The sequence below is a fragment of the Columba livia genome, chromosome 9 (assembly GCF_036013475.1).
Source record: "Columba livia isolate bColLiv1 breed racing homer chromosome 9, bColLiv1.pat.W.v2, whole genome shotgun sequence".
Taxonomy (NCBI): Eukaryota; Metazoa; Chordata; class Aves; order Columbiformes; family Columbidae; genus Columba; species Columba livia.
This window is the reverse complement of record NC_088610.1, coordinates 2,115,411-2,141,545: the sequence shown is the minus strand read 5'-3', so window position 1 is coordinate 2,141,545 and position 26,135 is coordinate 2,115,411. Positions and strand designations below refer to the sequence as shown.

General features: G+C 48.3%; 1 protein-coding gene across 1 annotated transcript; it reads left to right on the top strand.

The window, feature by feature from the left end:
- Positions 1-13,900: 13,900 nt before the first annotated feature.
- Positions 13,901-26,039, top strand: LOC102091205 (uncharacterized). The gene is made up of 16 exons (XM_065073435.1): positions 13,901-14,006; positions 16,098-16,129; positions 16,416-16,478; positions 16,823-16,873; positions 17,356-17,385; positions 18,393-18,440; positions 18,524-18,567; positions 18,685-18,734; positions 19,471-19,691; positions 19,769-20,019; positions 20,652-20,786; positions 21,092-21,230; positions 21,392-21,445; positions 21,538-21,621; positions 23,804-24,073; positions 25,028-26,039. The coding sequence occupies exons 1-16, from the start codon at positions 13,978-13,980 to the stop codon at positions 25,045-25,047; spliced, it is 1,521 nt and encodes a 506-aa protein (XP_064929507.1). The 5' UTR covers positions 13,901-13,977; the 3' UTR covers positions 25,048-26,039.
- The last annotated feature ends 96 nt before the right edge of the window (positions 26,040-26,135 follow it).

Here is a 26,135-nt window from a genome sequence, read left to right as displayed (position 1 = left end):
TGGGGACAGGAGCCCTGACTAGGGATCATCTGTACGCGGGATGAGTGGTACCCAAGGATGCAGGGACGAGCAATACCTGAGGATGTGGGGATGAACCTGAGGATGTGGGGATGAGGATGCGTGGTACCCAAGGATGCAAGTTCGACCGGTACACAAGGATGCAGGGATGAGTGGTACCAGAGGACATGGAGATGAAATGGAGGATGTGGGGATAAGCAGTACCTAAGGACACAGCGGTGAGTGGTACCCAAGGATGCAGGGATAAAGAGTACCCAAGGACACAGGGATGAATGGTACCCAAGAGTGTGGTGATGAGCGGTACCCAAGGATGCAGGGATAAACAGTACTCGAGGACACAGGGATGAATGGTACCCAAGGGCGTGGCGATGAGTGGTACCCAAGGATGCAGGGATAAGTGATGCCTGAGCCCTGAGTGACCCATGCAAGGGGAAATGTAAGGTGCAGAGCCCACCACTGACTGTGCCACTTAAAAAAGACAAGTGCAGCGTTGGAGCAGGCAGCGACAGCAGACTCCCTGGCACTTCTGCAAGGCACGGATGAGGGTAAGCTTTTCATTCTTCCTTTCTGTTGGGTTTTATTCCTACCATTAAGGTTTCACAGCTTTTTACCTGTTGGCAAGGCCAAGAGGATCCCGGTGTCACCCAGCAGTGACTACTGCCTGCACGTCTGGGGAGCAAATCCATCACTTTATTCAGTCCCCACAGCTGCAGACCCTCAGCTGTGTTGTTTGCTGATTACCCTCTGATACCCTTGGTTCCATTGCAAAACTCCTCAGGCAACCAGCAGGGGAGAGAGAGGTCTAATCTAGTAATGGAAAAACTTACTAAGATGAAACATGGTAAAAAATGACCAGTACTTTTCTGCTTGGTTTCCTTTTAGGTCACCATGCCAAATCTGATAAACAGCAGCTAAACCACCTACATGACCATCACGTGTAATGTGTTTGTTTCCTTTGTCCTGTTTACTCGACCTGTGATGATTTCATTGCTGATATCTGTAGGCAACATCCCTGCATTTGGGTAATTCATGCTTATCATCTCTGTTACAGATTTTGTGGCACTCAGGAGGAAAGAAGGGAAGAAAAGGCTCTCAGCAGCAATACAGCTTTAGGCAGAGTTTGCCTAAAAATAATCTGAAAGGAAGGAGGGGATCAATGATGCTGGGCTTCCAGCAAACACCGAGAAACCACAGCCTCTTTCTGTCATCATCAGGGGTTTATTCTGCATACGTTTCCTCACTTTCTGGGCATTTTTCCCTGCAGACGGGCCCTGGAATGGGCAGAAAGGGCTTCAGGCATGGATGCTGCTTTAGGAGGGGGTGGCCGTGGAGACCCTGTCCCTGTGCTTTGGGGACGTGTCCCAGCCCAAGGCTGGCAGGGTTGGCTCTGGCAGCAGCTCCCAGCCATGCCTGGGGCTGCATTCTCTCCAGATTCTTGACAATAACCCATGCGAGTGTTTTAAGGCACACACGACGGTGAGTAAACAGTAGGGTGCCTGGCAAAGCCTACATATCCATTAATAAAGCGCTGCATTTTAACAACATTTCTTATAAGCTGTAACTCTGCAATCAGAGCGCTATGAAATATTAAAGCCTGTTGATAGCTCATTAAAGCGAACGGTTGGGCCATCCAGTGTGTGCTGCTGGTCGGGCTTTGGTGCTCAGCCTGGAGAAGCGACTGAGTGACTCTGCACCCATCAGATGGGGAAAACTGTGGCTGGAGGGAACGCGGTGCTGCAGTAGCAAGAAGAAATAAGAATTAAAATCCTGGTATGTAGCTACGCTCCCTCCAGCAGCCCCAGCTCCTGCAGTCCTGTGCCCAGCTTGGGAAAATGAAGAAATAGCAGCACCAAGGGGAGCCAGGGAACTTGTCCCTGCTGGCTTGGTGGCCGCGTGGGGACACCTGGGACAGCCATGGGTAGAGATGCTGCTGGGTTTTGGGGATGTGGGACGGTGCTGATTGGGCCCTTGGAAACATATGGGGAGTGTTTTCTGCCTGGTTGTGGGTTCCTGTGTGGGTTCGGGTGGCAGGCAGGGCTAATTGGTTCCATCGGGAGTAATTGGTGTCACAGATGTGAGTAATGAAGCCATAGGCAGCTGCAGTTGCTGGTGGGGGTGTGGATAGGTGGTTTTTGGAAGTGTGGTGGTTGTGCTGGTGGTCAGTATGGTGTAAGGACTGCTTGCCAGCTCCCTGGGGTGGGAATGGGTGACGGAAGGGGCAGTGGGGCTGCAGGGACCACAAAGCTGGCCTGACTGGGGAGGCGGCAGAGGGAAGAGACCCTTAAGATCGTTGAGTCCAACCATAACCCACCCCTGTCCCTGAGAACCTGTCCAACCCTCCAGGGATGGTGACTCCACCGCCACCCTGGGCAGCCCGTTCCAATGCACTGAAGCAGCCAGGAGATTCTGGGGTTCAAGCTTTTGTAGCTTGCCTTGTAATCCTCCTAAACAAACCTACAACCAGTTAATTACGTCTATATTAACACTCAAATTCAACAGTTTGAACCTTCATACTCATCCATAGCACTGGAAGCTTCTGGCAAATCAATGCCATTGGCTACTGAAGTGTGGCAAGTGTCCCTGTGCACCGGAGTGGTCCTGGTGTTCTCCAAGACATTTCTTCAGGTTAGATCAAAACTTATTTGCCTTTTTACCAGGCGATTGACTCTTTGAATCTTATGCATCATCCTGCAAGTGTTTTTGACTTGGATGGGAGTGCAATGGTAAACCAAAGCATTGCCTCTATTATATTAGCAGCAGCATCACTTGTAGGTAGTTCAGGATGCTTTCCATGTTGCCATGACCTTTCTCACTGATGAAACAGAAAAGAAATTACGGGTGAAAAGACCCAAATGTTCATTAGAATTAGTCTTGAAAATCATCAGGTAATTATTTTAGCTACACATCCACAAATGCCTCGATCACTGAACCGTTTGAAGCCGTGGCTGCTTTAGATCTCATAAAACAATGAAGACCCTGGTTTCTGCACTTGGGATCGAGACCTGCACACCAGGCACAGGCACCACAGCATCTCTGCGGCTCCTCGTCCCACCACCCACACCAGGGTCCTCCCATCCCCATCCCTCTGCCACCACCAGCCATGGCCGGGATGGAACCGCAAGGACCCGTCTGGTTGCGACCGGGGGAAAAACCCCACTGACAATGCTGGAAAAAGAGAAACAGTTTTCTGGGAAACTACCTGAAAATGGGGAACCACAAAGCCACGGCGTGTTGTCACAGGTATTAATTTCCCCACAAAAACGTTTGGTGTGTTTCGTTGTGAGAACTCCTGCGTGAATTTTATTTTAATATATATATGTTTAATAGATAATATTTTACTTCTTGATTTTCACTTTAAAATCCTAAAGCAGAATATGGGGAAAAGAGAAGCTTTTCACCCCCTGTACCAGCCCGGGCAAAGATGGGAAAGGTTTTGCCCATCCAAACCACTCTCCTATTTCACGCTTCCTTCTCCTCCTCCTCTGGATGGAAAACCCACTTTGTGGTGGCTCGGAGCCTCAGGTAAACTCTGGGGCTGCCGAGCAGTTTCTGGGAAGGAGCTTTAGAAGTTGATTTTCTCCAGTTTTGCAGGGGATGTACAACTATCGATCCAGCAAATGACCCCTGCAGAAATACATCGATCCCTTTGGAGCAGCAGATCATTAAATATTTGACTTCCAGATCTTTCAGATGATGCCAAAGAGCTGACCTGGCAAAATAATTATTTTATAGTGCGTGTAATTGTCCCTGCAACCATTAGCATTTGTGTAACTCGGAACATTCCTTTGTGTAACTCCTCTCTTCAGGGCCGCCCACTACCCAAAATGCTCTTTGTAGAATGATGCTTCACTTCTGCTTTTCCTTGTCTCTTACATAGTTTCCTCCAAATACAAGAAAACTAATTGGAAAAACATATTGAAGCTGAGGTTTTTCTTTTGGGGCAAGACTGAAACCTCACATGTGCTGAGCAGTATTTTATAGCAGGAATAATCCCACGGGTTGATGGAAGGAAGCACAGCTTTGGAGGATGATCTGGACTGCAGATAGAAAAAAGCTCAGTTCTAACAGCTTTAATGATATTATAACATCTAGTAGACCCAAACCTTGCAATAGTTGAGCAAATAATTCTTAATATCTCTGTAAAGAATGCTAAAGAAGCCCTTACAGAATCACAGAATGGACTGGGTTGGAAAAGCCCTCAGAGATCATCAAGTCCAACCCTTGGTCCAACTCCAGCCCATTGACTAGATCACAGCACTAAGTGCCATGTCCAAGCTCAGTTTAAAAACCTCCAGGGCCGGTGAGTCCAGCACCTCCCTGGGCAGCCATTCCAATGCCTGACCACTCTCTCTGCAAAGAATTGCTTTCTAATCTCCAGCCTAAATGTCCCCTGGCAGAGTTGAAGCCCATGGCCCCTTGTCCTATTGCTGACTGCCTGGGAGAAGAGCCCAATCCCCACCTGGCTAGAACTGCCCTTCAGGTAGTTCTAGAGAGTGCTGAGCTCAGCTCTAAGCCTCCTCTTCTCCAGACTAAACAAGCCCAGCTCCCTCAGCCTCTCCCCATAGGGCTTGTGTTCAAGTCCCTTCCCCAGTCTTGTTGCTCTTCTCTGGACCCGCTCCAGCACTTCAATCTCTTTCCTGAGCTGAGGGGCCCAGAACTGAACACAATACTCCAGGTGTGGCCTCCCCAGTGCAGAGCACAGGGGAAGGATCACTGCCCTTGTCCTGCTGACCACGCTCGTTTGGATACAGGACAGGCTACCATTGGCCTTTTTGGCCACCTGGGCACACTGTTGGCTCATGTTGAGCTTCCTGTCCATTAGTCCCCCCAGGTCCCTTTCTGCCTTAAGGATGCCCATCAGCAGCGAGCTTGGGGCATTTGCTCAAGGAAAGCTCGACGTTGCTTAAATGAAACACTCAAAGCTGAGATCTATTGCTTCACATTTTTCAAGCACATCTGTAACTGTAATAAGGCTTAAGAAACAAGAAGATGACTCTGCATATGTTAAAAAAAAAGAAGCCATTACCTCAGAGCTCAGAAATCTCAACTGCAGCAAATATTTGCTGCTAAAAACAGAGAAAGTGAGAGAGGCCGAAACACTCCTGCATGACTTCCCAGGCCGGGTCAGGTCTTCTGGTGAGGAGTTTGGATGCTCTCTAGAAACTAAGAGTATTTTCTTCAAATATATAAAAGGTGGAAACATCTAAATATCTCAGGGTAATGACATCAATATCAGGCTTCCCAGACTCCATGTCGCAGTTAATGTATTTTACTCCTTCTACTAAAAATAAGCATTAGAAAGACTGAATCATGCTAGTTCTCCCCTTGCAATAATTCCTTGCAATTAGGACTTGAAACCTTTGACTCGGTGGAAAGGCTCAAGTCCATGCAGTGATTTTTGGCTGAGCCTTTTAGTGTTACAAATAACGAGCATCTCTTCATATAACACTCATGTAGTAGGGATGATTTGCTCCAATGGCTGTTTTTCTTCTGAATCAAATTATATTAATTAATAAAAATGATTCCCGGATTATAAGATCAATCCAATGCCGTCCTTAAGCGCAGGTTGAATTTCAAGCCCCCCAATGGCAGTCGGACCCCCTGGGAGACCAGAGGAGGCTGCGGACGGATGGATGGATTAGCAGCTGGACACATAAATGCTGAAATGTATTAAAATGCAGTAACAACCCAAAGGCAATAAAGGACAATTTGTCGCAGTTGGAAGGATCGCTGCAGTGGTCTGGAATAACCAAAAAACAATCTTTTTCATTTTTTACAGGGGGCAACATTTTTCCAAGCCGCGGTCCTCATTAGTCATGCTGTTTCTCAAGAGGCTGCCACGATCCAGCCATGAATTTCTGCGATGATTTCATCTCACTGTTATTTACAACTCAGCCCAAAAGCTCAGCATCTTCCTATTATTAGTGGTTAAATATAGCAACGGATTCTTTCCCATTCCTTTTGCTCTCGGAGCCGTTCTTTTTCTGCCACCCACACGAATCGCATGAGTCAGAAGGCGCCCGGAGGAGCGGTTCCCAGCTGGCCGGACCCTCGCCGAGCATCCCCAGCTCACCCCGAGCACCGGGAGGTGAAATAATGTCTGTCTGCTCACACCTGGGGGGCAGCCAGGGCTGCTCCCCCACCACCACCCAGGGATGCGCAGGGATGTTCCTTCTCTCCGTCAGCTCCCGCATCCCACGCGGGGTCACCCCGGCTGCATCCCGCCTGCTCTTCTGCCATCCCACATGGGAATTGCAAGTGGTACCAATTTTTGTGGACGTGGGGGTCACTGAGAGCAGGGAGTGAGCACCATCCTGCTGAAAAACCTTTTTATTATCTGAAGATTCTTTACTTTTACTGAACTAAACATTTCCCATCCCGTTTTTGTCAGCACCAGCCGGAACTCCCTGGAGCCCCCGTGCACGGGCGACGCGCTGCAGCCGGAGGGATTGCGCTGGGAATAAATCCAACATAATAAATAAATTATCCAACATCATAAATAATAAACCCAAACGAGGATGGCCCAAGCGTTGCCTGAGCAGCAGGTTAGTAGCTTGTTAAAAAATAAAATTAAAAAAGAGAAAACCCTGCCAGCTGTTTTCCTGGGAGGGGAGTGATAACGGGGCAGCATCCTGCACTGAGCGCTGCAGCCCTGTGAGCATCTCTTGGGACAAGTGGGAGGGGGATGAGGATGCTGAGGGTGGGGGCAGGAGCCGCCGGGGGAGGATGAAGGGCAGGGGAGGTTTGACCCCGCTATTTTTAACTGCGGTGTTTATGTGACATAAATAGCCGCGCCGACCTCGGAGGTGGCGCGAAAAACAGGAAAGGCCCCAGCGTGACCACCCCCGTGTCCCCCACTTGGGCCTGGGGGGTCCCGCTGGCCACCGTGCAGCTGGGCTTGGGGGGTCCCTATCCGGCAACCCCCGTGCTGGTGGGCTGGGTGTAAAAGGGCAAATATTCCACGTTGGGAAATGAGGTCCATGGGTCCCAAAATAGCAGATTTGCCGTGTCCTCCTCACCCTGCTTTTGGCACAAGCTGGAGTGAGTAGCTCGGTCACATCTGGAGGAGCTGGTATCTAAACTCAGACGGTCAGGATAAAAATATGGAAAATGTCATCGTGGTTTTGCCGTTAAGAGAAGAAAACGCTGCCATGATGTGTACCAAGGGGGCTGCTGTGATGCTCAGCCCCACCAAGGTTGGGGGACACAGGGGGCAGCGTGCGGGATGCTGAACTCAGGCTGGGCTGGGGAGCTGGGCTGGGGGTGGGAAACAGCCTTGTCCCCCCCCGCAGTTCCACAGAAATCAACCAAAAAACAAAGAGAAACAAAAGCACATCTGAAGTGGCTTTTGGTGGAGCTGGGGACTGTGGGTACCTGTGCTGCTGGGAAGAGACACCAGAGCTGGTACTGGGGAGATGAGATTGCTGGCTAACTCTCCAAAGACTGAATTAGTGAAATTGCTTTTTCCTTCTTTCATCACTTCCAGAAAAATAAACCAGCACTAATGAATTAGTCCCACCAGCAGCTGGGTTGCTACGGATAAAGGACGTGGATGATTTTTACTGCTCACAGTGCCAACCTACCCTCTACCCACCCAGAGCTGCAGATCCAGGTGCTCCTTGTCAGCCCCTGTGTGATGGGATTTACTGATTTTGGTGGGGTTGTCACTCTATTTGCTCTATAATTAACTAATTGCCTTTTAGAGGCATCATTTAGTGCCTCTCCTATTGATTTCCTATCTAGCTGGTAACACCCTTTTCAGCGCTGTCTTCCCTGATGATGCTGATGGGTGTCTCATCTCTTGTGGATCCAGGGTGAATCCGCAACATTGAGGAGTATGGAGTAAACACAGTGAGTATCCAATAAATTCATGTGGCATAATTATGAGATACAGGTGTTCACCAATTTCTGTGTAGCAGGAGCTTTAACAACGTATTTCTTGCCTTTTTGACTCAAAGAAGATCGCTGCTTGCAATTACTTCTCTAAGTGACGACACGACATCTCAAGTGGTGATATATGTGTGATGCTTTCATTTACAGCTTCCAGACAAAAGCCTGTCTGCAGAGAAGTCAGTGGAAATTAAAACCAGCTAATGCCTCTACATTATACAGAGGCCTGTACACAATTATGAAATCAGAAATAAAGCAGGACACAGATGGAGGCGTTGGGATGCATCCCCTGGTGATTACGGTTGTACTTTTTGAAGTGAAAAACCAGGAATTGTGATGGGCCACCTCTCCTGGGGGTCCCTGCATGCCATTTTGAGGGAAAACATCGATTTTCTGACCACCACCTCCTCAAAGCACAGAGTGCCCCTTTATATATGAGCAGGCTACTGTGTGTCTGAGGCTAAAACTCCATTATTTTTCCTGTTTTAATTTAATTTCCCCCCTGTGCTCGGTTGACCTGCCTTCCCGACGCATTTCCCCTCTGTCGCCAGCTGTGGCCAGAGGTTTTGTCCATCCTTTCCGCCACATCCAGCAACTCCCTCTCGCTTCCTTCCTCTCCTTTCCCAGCTCACACTCTTCCTCTCTCCTAACTCGCTCTTTTACCACAAGGAGCAGCCAGTCCCTACCTTTTATTTAAGAAATAAAACCAAACCCCACAGGCTCAAAGTAGCAAAAAAATTGAAAAGCTTCGTAATGTATCTGGGTTTATTTCCATTTATCTGCTGCACCGGGAGATGGTGTGGAGACCCAGGTGCTGCAGTTACACAGCACCGTGATGCTTTCAGGGCCAGGTCACCAGGAATTGTGCTTTTTAACTTAAATATTTTTAAACTTAAAAAAAAAAAATAAGCTTCCCAAAGGTCCAGCTGTCAAAAAAGCAAGTGTGAGATTGATTTATCAAATGCTAGGGCATATATAGGGTTATGTATATATGTATTATGCATGCTGTATGGGGTCTGGCCAAGAGAATCTACTGTAATAGAAAAATTAAGTGTTGGGAACTGAGTAAAAACTGTATCTGCAAATCCTCATATTTCTGCTTTGCAATATGATGTGATCATCGCCTGAGAGACGAAGTAGGAGTTCAGGGGGGTTTTCAACCAGCCCATTCGTACCTTTGGGAAGTGATTAAACAGCCAAAATCCCCAATTTAGAAGCAGCTGGACACTGCCTTCTCCTTTAATGTAATTAATGTAATTAATTTAATTAATTAATACGGTCTGTTTGGTTGGTTGGTTGGTTTTGTGTTTTGTTTTGTTTTGTTTTGTTTTGAGGAAATGAGCCTTTCTCCCGTTGGTGCGGAGCGGAGCTGCGCGGAGCGACTGGGCTGGGATGAGCTGAGCTGGGTTGAGCTGGGTTGAGCTGAGCTGAGCTGAGCTGCCGGGGCGCTGTTGCCATCTGCAGGCGACACCGTCGTGGTGCTGGGGACGATGGTTTTATTAATAACAGCAGCCAGAAAGATGCTTGGTGTGGTTTTGGGGGAAAAGTCCCCGGGAAAGGGGTTGTGGACCGGGGGGCGCCCAGCCCTGGGGAGCACCCGTCTCAAACCAGCCCAGAGTGCCTCTGCTAATTAGTCCTGCTGCCCTAATGACCGGGCAAGGTGAGAGCTCCCTCCTCTTCCTCCCCTTCACCAGTTCTCCCCTGTTCCTGGTGCTGCTTGTGGCATCTCTGTCCCCCGCAGTGGGTGCTGGGGCTGAGCAGCCCCATCTGAGGTGCGAAGAAGTCGGTGTTGGGGTCTGGGGTGACCCTGTCACCTCTGGAAAAGTGGCAGCAGGTGTCAGGTAAATGAATGTAATAGCAGCAAGCTATAGAAAAATATTTAGGGGGTGGTTTCACCTTGAATCAAGATGCGTTGCTATGATATATAATGGTGCTGAGGACAAAGTTGTAGCGACTGGAAACTTAAGAGTATTAAAATTGATCCTTTCCTTTCAGGGGGAGGACTTAATTCTGCTGCTATCAATAAGTAATGGTCCTGCAGCTGTAGGATGAGCGTGTTTAACTGGAGGATCGAGCGAGAGCTGGAGACGAAAGAAACCTAATCTAATTTCATAGTAATGAATAGCGACCTGGCCCGTGCTCAGGCGGAGCTGAGAATGGGGCTCCGAGGCCAAGCTGCTCATGGGGGGACGTGCGTGAAATAGGAACAGTGCCAGGCTTTGTGAGGCTGACCAGATGCCATCCATGCAATTCGAACACAGCTAATTCCACGCTTAAGCTAATTGCAAAGGGATCACACGCAAAGTATGTGACTCTTTTGTCGTTTGACTGAAAAGATCTCCATTTCCTGACAAAGGGGATTTAAGCGTACAGTATAACGTACTGTCCTAAGCTAACAATTGCTGCCCACATTTTAAGTTTGGCACAGGGTACTCTCACAAATTCCTGTATGAATATATGAATAGCTGGTCTTTGAATACGTTCAAACAAATTCACTTGCTTTGCATACATTTTAATGATCCTATAGATGGCTGGAACACACGCACTGTTGTACTGGGATGGTGCAGGGCCAACCAAAACCAGCAAATATATCTGGTTGCTGATCAAGCTTTTCTTATATACGAGTCCACTGAGCACTGAAAATCCTGCAGCCTTGTTACTTAGTGTTGCTTTGGCTGGCTTGGCCAGAAAAATAGCTGGGACCACAAAGCTGATTATTCAGGAGCTTTTACATCAGTTTTCTTTGTGTGTCTTTCTTGCTTTCTGTAAGTATTCTGGCAAATACGTTAGTTCTTCAAACACTACCCAGAAAGAAAATGTGTAGACTGTTCTAAGTGATAATAGTAGTAATAGTAATAATGACAATGATGATAATAATAATAATGTATCATTATAAACTTTTGTGCTGACAACCCTGGTCACATCTGTCGAGGGAGAAATAAGAGCTGGATCTTCTCATCTCACTCCTTAGACCAACTGCCACCCTCCACATTTCAGGTGCAGATACTGTGTTTATGTGATTTGTCACCATCAGTAAAATCAGGTAGTCTCTTGTAAAAGTGACATTGCTCATTCCCTGCCCGGCAGCTGGGACAGACACAGGCTTTGGGGGATGGATCTGCCATTGGGAGGATGAAAATACTCTGGATGGCTTTGGGTGGCTGCATTTGCCATGTCCCACCTGAATGACTGAATGATATTTTAGGTGACAAGTGCTTGGCACCCGCAAAAATAAATACGAAGGCATTTCAGATTGTGTGTCCCGAATCCTCCGTGGAGGCTGAACCCTCACCCGATGGTTTCCCAAAGCAGAGCTCAGTGATGGGAAGCTCGTGTCTCCTCCCGGAGAGGAGCGCCAGGAAACCCCGCAGTGCTGCCTGCGAGAACTTGTCCCGGGGTGCAATTAACAGCTCAACTTTCTCTTTGCGCGGGAAGGATTAGCTTATCAAATACCATTAACACTACCCGTAAACCGCTCTAGGTCCTGTCCCTGTCCTTGAAAGGAAGGTGATTTATGCTTCGGGAAGCTGAACTCAAGCCTGGCTTCACCATGACCCCAGCTGGAAGTAGTAAAGGGTTGTTGGTGCAAAACTGGACCAGCGTCTGCTGGTGGTGAATCAGGCCCTCGAAGGAAAAGACCTAATTTGAGCATTTTGGACCAAGCAATAGAGCTGCTGTGCGACTGTACGATGTGTGCTGGGTTGGGCCTGCCATGATATAATTTCTGGATACTTTGTACTGGCATAATTATCAGGATGTTTACTGTGTGAACGTATTTTTTGATTTCAGTGCGAGGATGTCGGGAAATAGAAAAATCATGGTTCAGGGCAGCCACCCTTAGCAATTCTGAATGACCGTCAAGGGATGGGGCCAGGACAGAGAAACCCACAAGCCCCCTACATCACACAGCCATCTTTCATTTCTCATTTCTCTTCTGACTTGCTTGCTTTTTCTTTATTTACTCTCCATTGTATCCTATTGTGGGCACTTATTTTCACTTTCAAACTCATATCGTTGTTCCATTAACTTTTTCCGCCTCCTTCAGTTTGCTCCAGGCCAGACTGTCCGGTGTTCGACCTGGTGCAGGATGTTGCTTTGCAAGGGGATTTCCTTTGGTGGCTTCTCTGCTCTTCTCTCCGCCTGAACTGACCCTGTTGTGTCGCTGTTCCTGTGCTTTACATAAGGGTTTATTTGGCCGGGTTTCAACCGCAGTTTTACCAACACCCCTTAAACCTGAGCCTTATAGTTCATTCCCATGAGCTCTGCGTGTATGTTTTCCTGGGAATATGGATTTTTCCAGGATTATTTGTCAGCGTGGGGCTGACAGGACGTGGCGGTGGCTGGGTGCCCGGGGGTGCTCCTTATGCCACATCCAGCTTGTTCCTGCCCGGCGCAGGAGGACATGGGAGCTGAGCACTTCAAAGGCACCTGGAACAGTGTTTTGAGGCTGTGTTTACTTTATACTTGTGCTTGTTTATAAAGTTTATCTTTTGTTTCTGGTGTGTGCCCTGGGCAGACACACAAAGGATGACCCTGGACGGCACCCAGGAGCCGCTTTGGGGTTGGCACAAAGGGAAGAAGATGCCGCTGAGATCTGGGCTGGGGGCAGAAGGCTTTGGGTACAAGAGGAATAAATTTAGAACAACCACGTTGGAAACAGCCTCTCCCCAAAGGGCTCAGCTCATCCCGGCACAAACCGAGATGACCTTGGGTGTTTCCAGCCTGCTGTGCTCAGCCGGGAGGCTGTGGGTGCGAGGGGGGGTGTGCGATGGGTTTGCTAATCTGGAGCTCACCTGGAGGGCTGGAAATCCCCATCGTTGCCGGACGTTTGGCCGGGCTGTGTTTGGCAGGCTGTGCTGAGGGTGTTTTATTGCCTTGCAGACAGAGCAGCTGCCGGCCCTTCGAGGCGCTGCATTGCTAAGGGTGCCTTGGGTGCTCCAGGAGCACTTTACTACCAAAATCCAGCCAGTGAAGAAGCTTATATTCCCTTTTCTTTAAAAAATACTTATGTGCTGTGGCAGGTTTGGGCTGTTTTTTTCTTCTGTTTTCATTTTTTCTTTCATAAGCAGCTCCGCCATCTCAGAGGCAGATCCTGACATGCCAGCTGCGAGGGTAGCATTTGGTATTTTCGCTTTGGTGTTTCCTGCTTGCAGAGGACGGCGGGTGGCGCCAGGGTGGCCCTGGGTGCTGGCAGCGCTCGCGTCCTGCCTGCCCGCGGGGTCAGCAAAGGGGAAGCTGGAGCAGCCCAGGCGGCAGCAGCACAGGCAGCGCTTTCCTGCCATGTGTTGGGTGCCTGGGTTCCCATATGGCACCAGCTGGGACAATGGTGACAGGGTCACCACCTCCTGTCCCCCAGCAGTGTGGACCCTGCCCCTGCTGCCTCTGGTGCCCGGGCTGGCAGCTTGGCCTGAGGGCTGTACCCAGACACCGTGTGGAGCAGAGGTGAGGGGTTTTACTGTATATAATGACATATACCTATAGACATTGTGTATCTAGTATGGATATACAATACCTCTATTTTAATTCTATTCCATTCTATTCCTAATATGTCCACTATATAAATAGTATATAATATATATATCTAGGAAGGTACATCATATATATCTGTATCTATACTGAGAGAGCATATAGCTGTGATGTATATATCTATAGAGCATATATCTAGTATATGAGTATACTAGTGTACCTAGTACCTATATATAGTGTGTATACACACGTCTATATAGTGCGTATCTAACAGACCAGTGTATCTAGTATGCACGTGTAGTACCTGGGGTGTGTGCACATATAGCTGATGTATACAGAAATGGACAAAGCATACAGTAGCAGGGCCCTAGAGCATGTGCTCATCCGGCCTCACATCTGTGGGTCTCCCGAGGTGGGTCCCATCGGACACGGACGCGTGTGGACCCCACGCTCCGCACATTCGCGCTCCAGAGGGCACGAGCGGCAGGGGCGTGGCCGCGGGGCGGGGGCGTGACTGCGCTCGGGCCCGCCCCCCGCGCTCGGAGGTGGCGCGCCCCCCGCGCGGGGAGGCGGCGCTTCCCCCGCCGCGCCGCTCCCGCCGCGATGTCCCGCCGCGGGCAGGAGCCCGACAGGTGAGCGGGGATGGGGGGTCGGGGGTCCCGGCTGCTCCCCGCCATGCGCCGCCCGGGGCCCTCCCCAGCATCCGCGGGACCCCCATGCCTACTCGGCATCCCCCGGCCACCCCCTCCTCTATTATCCCTCTCCCTGCATCCTCCCGATGCCCCACTGCACCCCCAGCCCATCCCAACCCTCGCAACCCCCCCAGCATCTTCCCCATCCCCCCAGCATCCTTCCTGCACCCTCCTCATCCTCATCCCCATCCCCCCGCACCATATGCATCCCCCAGCATCCTCCTGTCTCCTCCACCCCCCACCCCCCTTCTACTCCCCCCAGCATCACCCCCTCCCCATTGCCTCCCGTCCCCCCATCTCACCCACCTTGCCGGACCCAAGCGAACGGTCCCTGCCCCGCGCTGGAACAAAGCCCAAATCCTCCTTCCCGCCCCCCCCGGAAACCCACAGAGGGGTTGGGGCGCAGCGCCCAGCCTTGCACCTGCAGCGGGGCCTCCCCGAGCCTCACCCCCCGACCCAGCGCCGGGCCAGGACCCGGCCGTGCAGCCCCCCGCTCCCCCCGGGCCCGCTCGGCAGACAAAAGCGCTGGGCGAGCCAGCGCCGTTCCCGCTCCGCCGTTCCCGCTCCGCCCCGAGTCCCCGCTCCGCCCCGAGTCCCCGCTCCGCCCCGGGCCCCCGCTCCGGTGGCTCCGCTCCACCCCGGGCCCCGCTGACCCGCTCCGCCCCGGTTACACGGTCCCGCTCCCGCTGTCCCGCTCCGCCCCGGGGTCACACTCCGGTGGCTCCGCTCCGCTCGGGGTCCCCGCTGCCCCGGCTGCACCCCGGGTATTGGCACAATAGGCGGCAGCTGGGGCCGTTTAGAAACGAGCCTGTTTATCTTTTTCCTTCTCAAGCTGTTATCGCCAGCGGGGTCACCCCGCTTTGGTTTTTGCTTCAGCAATAACAACAGCGCAAGCGTGCGGCTCTTGCAGGGCAGTGGCAATGCCTTTCTTCCTTATTGTAGTTAATTGTGGGTAGTAACTTCTTATACCGAACAGGGCTGTGTGTTGTGTTTTTATTTATTTATTTATTTTGTCTATTTCCTTTTTTCTTTTTCTCCTCCCTGCTCTCTCCTCCAGAGCTTGGTTTTTAGCTTAGGAGGAGGGAATTGCAGCTGTGAGGGGTACAATCCTGCTGCAGGCAAACCTTATTTAGCAAGCCAGCACTTGGTGAAAAGCTTGTACAAATGGCGCTTGGCTCAGGCACTGGCTCTGGGTACAGGCTTTATCCAAGTCTTGCAGATACTATATATATATATTTTTTTTTTTTTTTAAGATACAGTTTGGAAGCACAAACCCTGTTGTGTAATTTCCCATTTGTACCCATGGGGAAACCCTTGCCCAGTTTTTCTTGTGTGTTTAACTGATCTAATTGGCCGCAGCACCTTTTTCCATGCCCTAGCCCAACAAACTCTTACAGCTCCAGGCCCCCCTTGCGTTGCTTCACCCAGTGCCTCAGCCACACATTAGGGGATTTATTTTCCTGTCTCTACCATTACCACCTATTTATTTTTGTGTTTTCTCTGATGCCCACTTACCCTGGCAGCTGCTGGGTGCAGAAAGGACATTGTGGAGCTCTGTGGAAAGTTTTCCAGACATGGTCTTTACCCATAAATGATAAAACCAGCACATTTCCCCTTTTCAAGAGACCAAAGATTGGTCACAAATGGGTGATGGGGTCTGTTGGAGCCACCTGCCATGTCAGGGACACCATGTTTATCCGAGCTTCTTGCTGAAGAAAATGGGTTGGATTGCACCCCAAACGGACGGGCTCCTGGCACACGAAGTCTGGGCGCTTTGCAAAAGGGGCCGGGGGCTTGTGCCAGTGGGAAATGCATGGAGCAAAGCCAGGTGTCCCTGGCACGGCAAGGGTGAGAGCCAGGGGCATGGGTGATGGTAGAGAAAATGAGGTTTTAATCACCATCATCCATGCCAAGTTACCTGATAGCCTCCCATTCAGGGAGTGATGCCAGCAGGCAGGGGGCGGGTAAATGCCCAGTTCTGGGGAGGCACAGGAAAGTATCTGCTGATGTGTCTCCTGTTTTGTCTTCCAGCGGAGCTGAGTCCCTCTCTTCAGATGAAAAAGGTAGGGTAATTTTGTGAAATACAGCACTTCGTATGAGAAATGCCTATCCTTTGCAATAGAAATGACAACTTTATAACCACTGGCTTTAAAAAACATGGCGTAATGCTTTAGTTAATGGATAAGAGCTTTGATTTTTTTTTTACTATTGGTTTTTAAAATCTATACTTCTTTGCTATGTATTCTTTTGCTATGTATTCCTTTCACCTGACCTGCATAGTACAAAAACACTAAGAGAAGAGTAAAATCTCTCTGAAGCTTATATCCCCCGACTGCTTTTCTCTTGCAGAGGTGGCGGCCGGGAGCACGGAGGGAGAGGAGGGAGAGGGCTCGGCCGAGGAGCAGCCAACGGGTGAGCACACGTGGGCTTTCCCTCTGCATGATAAAACCACCACTTAGCTGGGTGAGCCGGGATGTGCCACGGGTGAAGCTCCAAAATAGTCTCAGGTTGTATAAAACAGTAAAATTAAGCATCTTGAACGTGACATGTGCCCTTCAGAAGGGCCTGGGTGACCCCTGAGTCTCCTCTGATGCTGGGATTTGATGCTCTGGTGCTGGTATTTTTTCTACTCTGTTATATTATCTAACTTGCTGACCAGCATGATATATTTAAACTTCTAGATGTATCCTTTTGCTTACTTGTGGCATTGCTTTATTCCATTCTGGCTGTGACTAACGGGGTGTAATTTTGTTAAGGAGAAGACAGTTCCGAAAACAGCTCCAGCAGTAGCTCGGGAGAGGAGTCAGGTGAGCATCACATTGGGATTTATGTATTTTCCCCGTTTTGCAAATGTATGTTCAGTTTGAACCAGCTGCTTTTCATGGGAACAGTCTCAGGGTTATTGTATAAGGCCGTTAATTCAGTGATTACATGCTGAAAAGCAGAATGATATTTTTGTGAGCGACTTATTTCCTAGCCGCTCGGTTTTGAGCAGAGCAATGATAGAGGAACAGCAGCTAATGTTGCTTTAGCCTCGTAGACACAATACACACAGATGTTTTTACACCACAGTAGTTGTCCAAACACCAAGAGGCTATAAATCTGCTGAAAAGTTGGCAGCAAAAGTGGCAAAACAGGATGGACAGGAAAAGAATTAAAGGAAGCGTTTGCTGTCGATGAAAAGCCTGTGGGTTTGCGCTTACACGGGTCCCACCACCAGCAGTTTATTCTGCTTTCATGCAAGATTGATAGTCTTTAGTTAAATAATTACAAAGCTTTTTCTCATCAGATGCAGAGGAGCTGGATGGAAGCAAGTCGGGTGAGTGTGTTATTGTTTTATTCCTTAAATCTGCCTTGCAAGGTGTGAGGAAGCCAACACAGATCAGTGATACACGAGGGCAGCGATATGTGATGGCAAGAGAGGGATTTAGTGCTGGCCCACCCATCACCTCTGTGTCTTTTGGTGATATTAATTGCTAGAGAGCGTACCCAGGATTTGGGGCATGTAGGGTGGCTGTGTTTGCAGATAGACCCTGTTGTGGGTGCAGGAGATGCCGATGGGTGCTCAGCACCCATCCTGTCCCAGGTCACTGCATCCCCGCCGCAGCTCGGGGACTGAAATAGCATCGCCGCGGGCAGGGAGCCAACGTGTGGCAGCCGTTTGCCTGATGTTTTCCAGACTCTTTGCTTGCAGCGATGCGTTTTTTTCCTACCTCTCCCACATCTGCCTGCCCAGGAGGGTGTTGACATCTCAGGGTGACTTTGGGACAGTCTCCGCTCGCAGGGACGGGGAGCGGGAGCCAGCAGCACCGTGTCCCTGCACGTCACCAGCCAGCCGGTCCCTGTCACAACAACTCTTCTGCTCGGCTTCCGCAAATCCACCCTTTGGGCTAAAAGCTTTTGCCCGTCGTGCCAGCTCTGCTTGTTTTCTCTTGTGTTGGGGGTTACTAAGGAGGATTGAGGCACCTTTGAATCATTTTAGGGACAAATACACTTCTCTTCTTGCAGCCTCCATGCCGGGTCGTTGAACTTTGTACTTGGCACAATGAGTCTCATCCTGGGGATGAATCTTTCTTTTTTAACCCCTGTGAAAATTTCCAGGAGTTTGGGCAAGTTATGAGCTTTTGACAAAGTTGCATCTCCATGTTCAGCATCATCCTCGCGCCGTGCAAATCCTGCACACGTGCCAGAGCTTCGTCATGGGAATATTCCCCTTAGGCTTTTATTCATATAAGCAAACTGAATTGGTGGATTGTCCCTGCTGAATATGGGAGCAGAAACACATTGGAGCCTGAAGTATTTGCTGCAAACTTCTTTTGTTTGTAGGTGAAGAACAGGAGGAGAAGGAATCGCCACCGCGCTGCAATGAGTCAGGTAGTAACAGGTCTCTTGAGGGCTTGTTTTCTTAACTTAATTACTTTGCTTGTAATGAGCTGATCGTCCTGTTTCTTCGCTAGGAGTGAACTGTCTGCCACCCTGTGAGCACTGCAGAAATGAAAATGTACGTTGATAAAAAAACCCCACCCACGTATTTTGCATGAGATAATCTGCACATTGTAATTCTACCCTCTTGCTGGTTTTTTTTAAATATTTATTTTTCTTTTATTTATATATGTAGGACCAGAAGGAGCAAGTGGCCCCCAGGAAGCTTTCTGGAGGTCAATATATGTATGTTTTTTTTTTAATATAATGGGTATATATTTATATTGTTCTCATTGGGGTACTTCTTTCTTCAATGTAAGTGGGAAGAAGACTAATGTGCTGCATGAACACATTTGGATTTATAACAGATGCCCCCAAATCCTTAAAAATAAACAATGTAGAGCAGCTGCCTGTGCTGCCTGCAGGTCCTGGGCCAAGAAATCGCTTAGGATTCTTCCTGCCTGCCTCGTCTCGCTGCAGTAATTAACATCAGGCACGTTTTAATGTGCTATATTGCAGTCTGGACACACCTGAGGGGTCTTGCTTTGCTTCACAGGAATATTCACAGGAATATTCATCCTCTCCCTTTGCGTTTTTCCTTGGGTGCCAGCCTTGTGCTCCCTCTCTATGTCTGGAAGGTGTCGTCAGTGTGTGATGTTGGGTTTGTCCACATGTGATGTGGATTTTGTCCACGTACATTGTTGGTACTGACACTGGTGGGAGCTGGGCTGAGCCCTTCGTGTAAAAGCAGCTGCTTTGTTTGCAGGAAACATTATGCAAGACGTTCATTACAGCTATTTTGAATGCAGTTTTTAACCCTCTAGTGATGGTTTAAACATAGAGACTTGAGAAAAAAAATGTTGTGGCTTCTGTGCAATTTAGATAAAGTGCTCTGTGCCTGTTATCCCTTGCAAACCGCATCGTTATGGTATTTATTAGGCAGTGGAAACTAAACTAACCAGGTCCTTCTTGCCCACGGCAGGATGCAGCTGGACGCAGAGGGGAATTACCAATGCAGCCTCACGGGCTTGATTTTTGAGGTAACAGGGGCCGTCAAAATCACATATTCCCTCCTATCCTGGAGCAAATACGCCAACCTCGTGGAAAAGCCGTGGATCGTGGGCGGCCCCCTCTTCGACGTGCACTGCAACCCGGCCCCCGCGCTCACCTCCATCCAGTTTCCCCACTCGCTGTGCCTCGGCGGTGAGTCCGGTGGGTGTGGGATGTCACTGTTCCCCTGATGCGGGAGACACTGAGACGTCCCCTCCGTGTCCCTGCAGATCATGGCGCCGGCCTGGCCTTCAGGGTTTTGCACATCAAAAGCGAGGGCCCGGCCATCGAGCCCTCCGCTGACTACTCGGCGTCTCATGTGAAGTGGCTGGTGAGCTCGCTGTCCCCGGTGGGACCGCTCATCCAGAGCCTGGAGCCGGTGCAGTACCACGGCGCCGTCATCCTCTACAAAGCCGTGGACGAGCATCCTTCCTTATCCTTTCGGGTCTACGTGGCTACGAACAACGACTCCTTTATAAAGGTACGGCTGGTGGCGGGGGTGTAGGGTGGTATGATGTAGAAATACCGGCACGTTGGTTATGGGGGTGCTACCTGGAAGATGGGTTATGGTAGAGATGCTCCTCTCTTGCCTCAGTATTTGCATTCAATAATTATATGTGTATATATATATATATATATATATATAAAACATGAGACTTCCATACCAAAATGGTCTGCCTAGTTAGGATATGGTGATATTAATAATTCTTCTCGAAGAATCTTAATTTTTCAGTTGTGAGGAGTGCGCGTCACAGCTGAGGAGCTACATTAATATAGTTTCAATCTTATTCAGTGGAAATGATGAAATTGTGCTCAGCAAGGCAGTTCCTTAGGAGAAAGCTGAAGAATAAGGAGCTACACAACCACAGTCCTTACATTTCTATGATTCTATGACTTTTGGCCAAGAAAGTTCCTTGTGATCCCTTCCAACCTGATATTCAATGGTTCTGTGGTTTAAGGAATTATAGCAGCCCACATGCTCACTCACAAGTGGAACATGTCACGGATGTTTCATAGATGGAGAAAAGCCCAAGGAACCACATTAGCACAGGTTTTAAATGTTAATTCCTTTCCTGAGGCGAGTAACCTTTCAATTGTATTTTTCCATTTTAGGATATCTCAAGAGCCGTAAAATATTCAAATAAGAAATTCATTAGAATTGACAAGCCCCCTGTATGCCAAAAATTACTTCAGAACGGAAAGAGGTATAGATTAGTCTGTGAGCCAGAAGCTGAAATAACTCCAGAGGTAAGTCCCTTGCACAACCTTCATTTCATCCATTGCATCTTGATTGGAAACATGGTACAAAGTGGCTTTTCCTGGATGTTCCTGCACTGGCATTAAGGGCATTTTTCACATTCATTTGTCATGGCTGCAGAAAATATTTGCTGCTTAGGGCCCTAAAATTTTGGGATGAAATCCTGACACTAAAGTCAACAGCAAAACTCTAAGGAGATTAAAGTTGGGCTTAGATCTGTGTCAACAGCCAAATACCTCCTCTTCAGTTTATGTTTTGGCTAAATGTTTATTTTAAAAATATTTATATTGTGTAGGAAATTGAATTTGTTGACGGATCTCTCTTGAAACTAAAAAGTTACATTGAAGTTTATTTGGAGAAACCCGACGACTTCACGTTGTCTTTGGTTGAGCTGGAGTCTGATGCGACCGTCTGGAAAGCAAAACTAAGAGAGAGTGAGTCTTTGGTCTCCCACTACAAGTTTATTCCTGCTGAAAAGATAAGAGGAGTTCGGGGTATAATTCAGCCTAATTTGTGCCTGAGAAAAGTTGGATGTAAGGTGTAGCAATGGGAATTTCTACCTCACCTTTTGTTTCCCCTGAAAACTCTTTACCAGGTGACTGGATACATTACGACCAGAACAAAAACGAGCAGAAAAGAAGCACAGCCAGTAAGTCGATTGAAGATAAACCGGGGTTGCTTATTTTCTGCGTAGCTCAAGTGATGTGCAAGAAATAACATCATCTCTCGCTCGCTTCCCAGGTGTCAAAAGACGGAAACCAGCCATCAGCATTTTGGAAGAACACGACCTCTGTAGCAAAAAGCAAAAAACCGGCAATACTGCAGGTAAAGCATTTTCACGGAATCACAGAATCCCAGAATGTCAGGGGTTGGAAGGGACCTGGAAAGCTCATCCAGTGCAATCCCCTCATGGAGCAGGAACACCCAGATGAGGTTACACAGGAAGGTGTCCAGGCGGGTTGGAATGTCTGCAGAGAAGGAGACTCCAACACCCCTGGGCAGCCTGGGCCAGGCTCTGCCACCCTCACTGAGAAGAAATTTCTTCTCAAATTTAAGTGGAACCTTTTGTGTTTGAACCCATTACCCCTTGTCCTACCATTGGTTGTCACCGAGAAGAGCCTGGCTCCATCCTCCTGACACTCACCCTTTATATATCTGTAAACATGAATGAGTCCCCCCTCAGTCTCCTCTTGTCCAGCTCCAGAGCCCCAGCTCCCTCAGCCTTTCCTCACACGGGAGATGCTCCACTCCCTTCAGCATCTTGGTGGCTGCGCTGGACTCTCTCCAGCAGTTCCCTGTCCTGCTGGAACTGAGGGGCCACAACTGGACACAATATTCCAGGTGTGGTCTCCCCAGGGCAGAGCAGAGGGGCAGGAGAACCTCTTTGACCTACTGACCACCCCCTTCTAACCCACCCCAGGTACCATTGGCTTCCTGGCCACAAGGGCCCAGTGCTGGCTCATGGTCACCCTGCTGTCCCCAGGACCCCCAGGTCCCTTTCCCCTACACTGCTCCCTAATAGGTCATTCCCCAGCTTATACTGGAACCTGGGGTTGTTCCTACCCAGATGTAAGACTCTACACTTGTCTTTGTTATATTTTGTGGCATGTCAAATAATGCCTTGGGCTTGGTTTGGGATTTGATTTTTCATTCTGTGCATTCAGCCTGAGCTTACAGTTTTAAAGATTTCCCTGAATCTGAGCATGAAATATAGGAGGGGAAAATGTTGCTTTTGTTGGTGCAGAGTTTGTACCCACGTTTGTTTGCTTTGGTACATTGTCATTCATTCGGTAAATAAATCGTGAGAAGCAGCTAGAAAATTTGCTTTGTGAGGGTTGGCTAAAATGTAAGACTGGGCAATAGTGGCTGTTTTTGAAAGAGGTTTCCACTGCATGTCTCAGATTTTGCACCTGGCATGTATCCTGAGCCATAACGGGCTGCAATGGTCTGAAAAAAATGTGATGTCCTGATGGTCAGAAACGCTTGGTGTCTGGGAGCTCCCACCCAGGAACTACTCGTTTGTTAATAGTTACTTGGAAGAAATACAGAAGAAATAATGTTATTTCAATAAATAAAGACCAAAAAAAATCAGCAAAAATAGCCGTGTAACAAAAATAGCCACCAGAGGGAGAGCTTCCATCCCCCAGAACCTCAGTTTTCTGCCCAAGTGGTGACAGTGAGGAGAAAAAAAACTCTTTACAGCAGCCAGAATGCAATCAGGTGTTGTCATCTTAGTCCTCCAGGTGCTTTTTCCCAGCCTTTGACTCTGACTTGCCAGATAATATGAATAATCACAGAATGGACTGGGTTGGAAAATCCCTCAGAGATCATCAAGTCCAACCCTTGGTCCAACTCCAGTCCATTGACTAGATCACGGCACTAAGTGCCATGTCCAAGCTCAGTTTAAAAACCTCCAGGGCCGGTGAGTCCAGCACCTCCCTGGGCAGCCATTCCAATGCCTGACCACTCTCTCTACAAAGAATTGCTTTCTAATCTCCAGCCTAAATGTCCCCTGGCAAAGTTGAAGCCCATGCCCCCTTGTCCTATTGCTGACTGCCTGGGAGAAGAGCCCAATCCCCACCTGGCCAGAACTGCCCTTCAGGTAGTTCTAGAGAGTGCTGAGCTCACCTCTAAGCCTCCTCTTCTCCAGACTAAACAAGCCCAGCTCCCTCAGCCTCTCCCCATAGGGCTTGTGTTCAAGTCCCTTCCCCAGTCTTGTTGCTCTTCTCTGGACCCGCTCCAGCACTTCAATCTCTTTCCTGAGCTGAGGGGCCCAGAACTGAACACAATACTCCAGGTGTGGCCTCCCCAATGCAGAGTACAGGGGAAGGATCACTGCCCTTGTCCTACTGACCACGCTCGTTTGGATACAGGATACCAGTGTGTAGTAATAAGGTCACCTTGGTTGCATCTCCCTGGCCACACACAGAACTAACACGTCATTTAGTTACAAGTCTTAACGGGAGGAGCGATGTTAAATCTGATTTTTACTTCTGTGTCTTTTCAGATGGGATCGAAACAAAAATCTTAACGGATCAACAGCTGATGGTGATCGCCAAGTTGCTTGGGAGGCAGTGGAGAGAAATCGCCATCGAGTGTCTGCAGGTGGAAATGAAAGACATCGAGCAGATTCAGGCAACGGAGGATGAAGTTAATATGCAGAAATTTAAGTTGTTAAGCAAGTGGAGAGACAGAGAGCAAAGCAACGGGACCGCTGAAGCTTTGTGCAAAAGTCTCTATGAAAAAGTGTCCTATGAGGTAGTCCAAGCCCTACAAGGTATTGCATTCCCACTATATTTATTTGATTACTTCATAGTGTTTCAGATATATTTTAGGAATTCACATCAGAGAGTTTACCAAATCCCTAGTACATGTTTTACTACATAGTTCAAAATTATCTCCCCTCTGATGTTAGCAATGACTTTCTTTCTTGTGGCATTTTTATACTTCCCTTCAGAAACTGATAGAAGATGAACAATATTTTTCCACTGACTGTGAGAGCGCTCTCAGTCAGCGTTACGTACCCACACCGGTTCTTGGGTTTCTCAGGACGTCCAAAGGGGAGATGTTTGGGTCTTTACATATTTTAGGAAGTGGAACCTTTCTTAAAAAAGAAAATATATATATATATATATGTATATACACGTGTGTATATTCCAATTGTATATTCATCTCCCTTATGAGGAAAGGCTGAGGGAGCTGGGTCTCTTTAGCTTGGAGAAGAGGAGGCTGAGGGGTGACCTCATTAATGTTTACAGATATATAAAGGGTGAGTGTCAGGAGGATGGAGTCAGGCTCTTCTGGGTGACAACCAGTGATAGGACAAGGAGTAATGGCTTCAAACTGGAACACAAGAGGTTCCACTTAAATATGAGAAGAAACTTCTTCATGGTGAGGGTGGCAGAGCCTGGCCCAGGCTGCCCAGAGGGGGTTGTGGAGTCTCCTTCTGTGCAGACATTCCAACCCGCCTGGACACCTTCCTGTGTAACCTCATCTGGGTGTTCCTGCTCCATGGGGGGATTGCACTGGATGAGCTTTCCAGGTCCCTTCCAACCCCTGACATTCTGGGATTCTGTGGTTCCAAGGGTGAAGAGCTGCTTGTTCTCCCTCACTCGCCATAGCCTTGCACTGTATTGTAGGCTTTTAATACATTTATTATTCAACTGAAGTGCTGCAATAACTTGTAGAGACAGGATAATCTGTGTGTGTTTGTGTGTGTTCCTTTCCCCAGGTTTCTCGGCTCGGCACTGAGCTGGAGGAGCGTGGTGGGAGCTGAGATCTGTGAAGCATCATCACTCAGTGGGAAGTTGAGACAGGATCTTCGCCAGAAATGTGAACGAAACTTTTCTTGGATATAAGCACACGTAAGACTTTCAGGAACAAATTACTCAGGCGGTGGATCCCGGCATCGGGAGTGCCGGGTTTAATGGGTGGGGAAACCCAACACTGCTGTCCAGCTTTGTCTCATTTGAGCCAGGCCTAAAAGACGTGAACACGGGGAGAAACCGGCTTGCTCTTTTCAGGTGAATGATCGTTATTCGGAAACGTTTTAATTTACATCAGGGAAAGACAGGGAGAAAAGTTGCGTAGAAACTTTCGTCCCCTTAAAAAAAATATTGAACTGCCAAAATCATGAGGTACTTTGTATTTCTCACAAATGTCCAAGATCAGGGAAGGATAATCCTAAACTTGCAGATAAATTCCTTTGCATAATCACTGTATATATACATAATTACTGTATATACTTGTGTACATTCAGTCCTTGTTAAGCTATGGTTCTGTTGTCTAAAAACCCGAAGACTGGTTTTACGGGAGCACCACTATTAACTCCAGGCAGCTTTGAATTTTCCCTGGGAATTTCTTCTTCACTCTTTTCTGTATAGTCTGTCTCAGTTTTTATGAGATAAGTTTTTATGTTGTATATTTTTGTTTTTGTATGATAAACTTTTTATACTTTTTTTTTACTTGATTGATTTTAACTTGGATAGAATTAGGTGCTTAAACTGAAATGGGAGGAGGCAAAATCTCTGCGAAGGCTGTTCCTCTGTCGGCAATGTATGTACTATGGAAATGGAAAAGATTTGGAGATAATGTTATTTACAGAAGAGACAGGCGACCTGATACAGGAGATTGTCTTGTTTTTAAAGGCACGGGATTCTTGCGATCATCTTCCTCTGCGTATGTTTATGAACAAAAAAGCATACTTTTAAAAAAATAAGGATTAAAAAGGAAACATTTACACTGTATATGTTTGTTTGTTTAATTTTAGCGGTTGGATGAAATGTTGCAAGGTTGCTGTGTGTTGTGGGCCGTCTTTCCAACCTTCCGTGCTCTGCTGC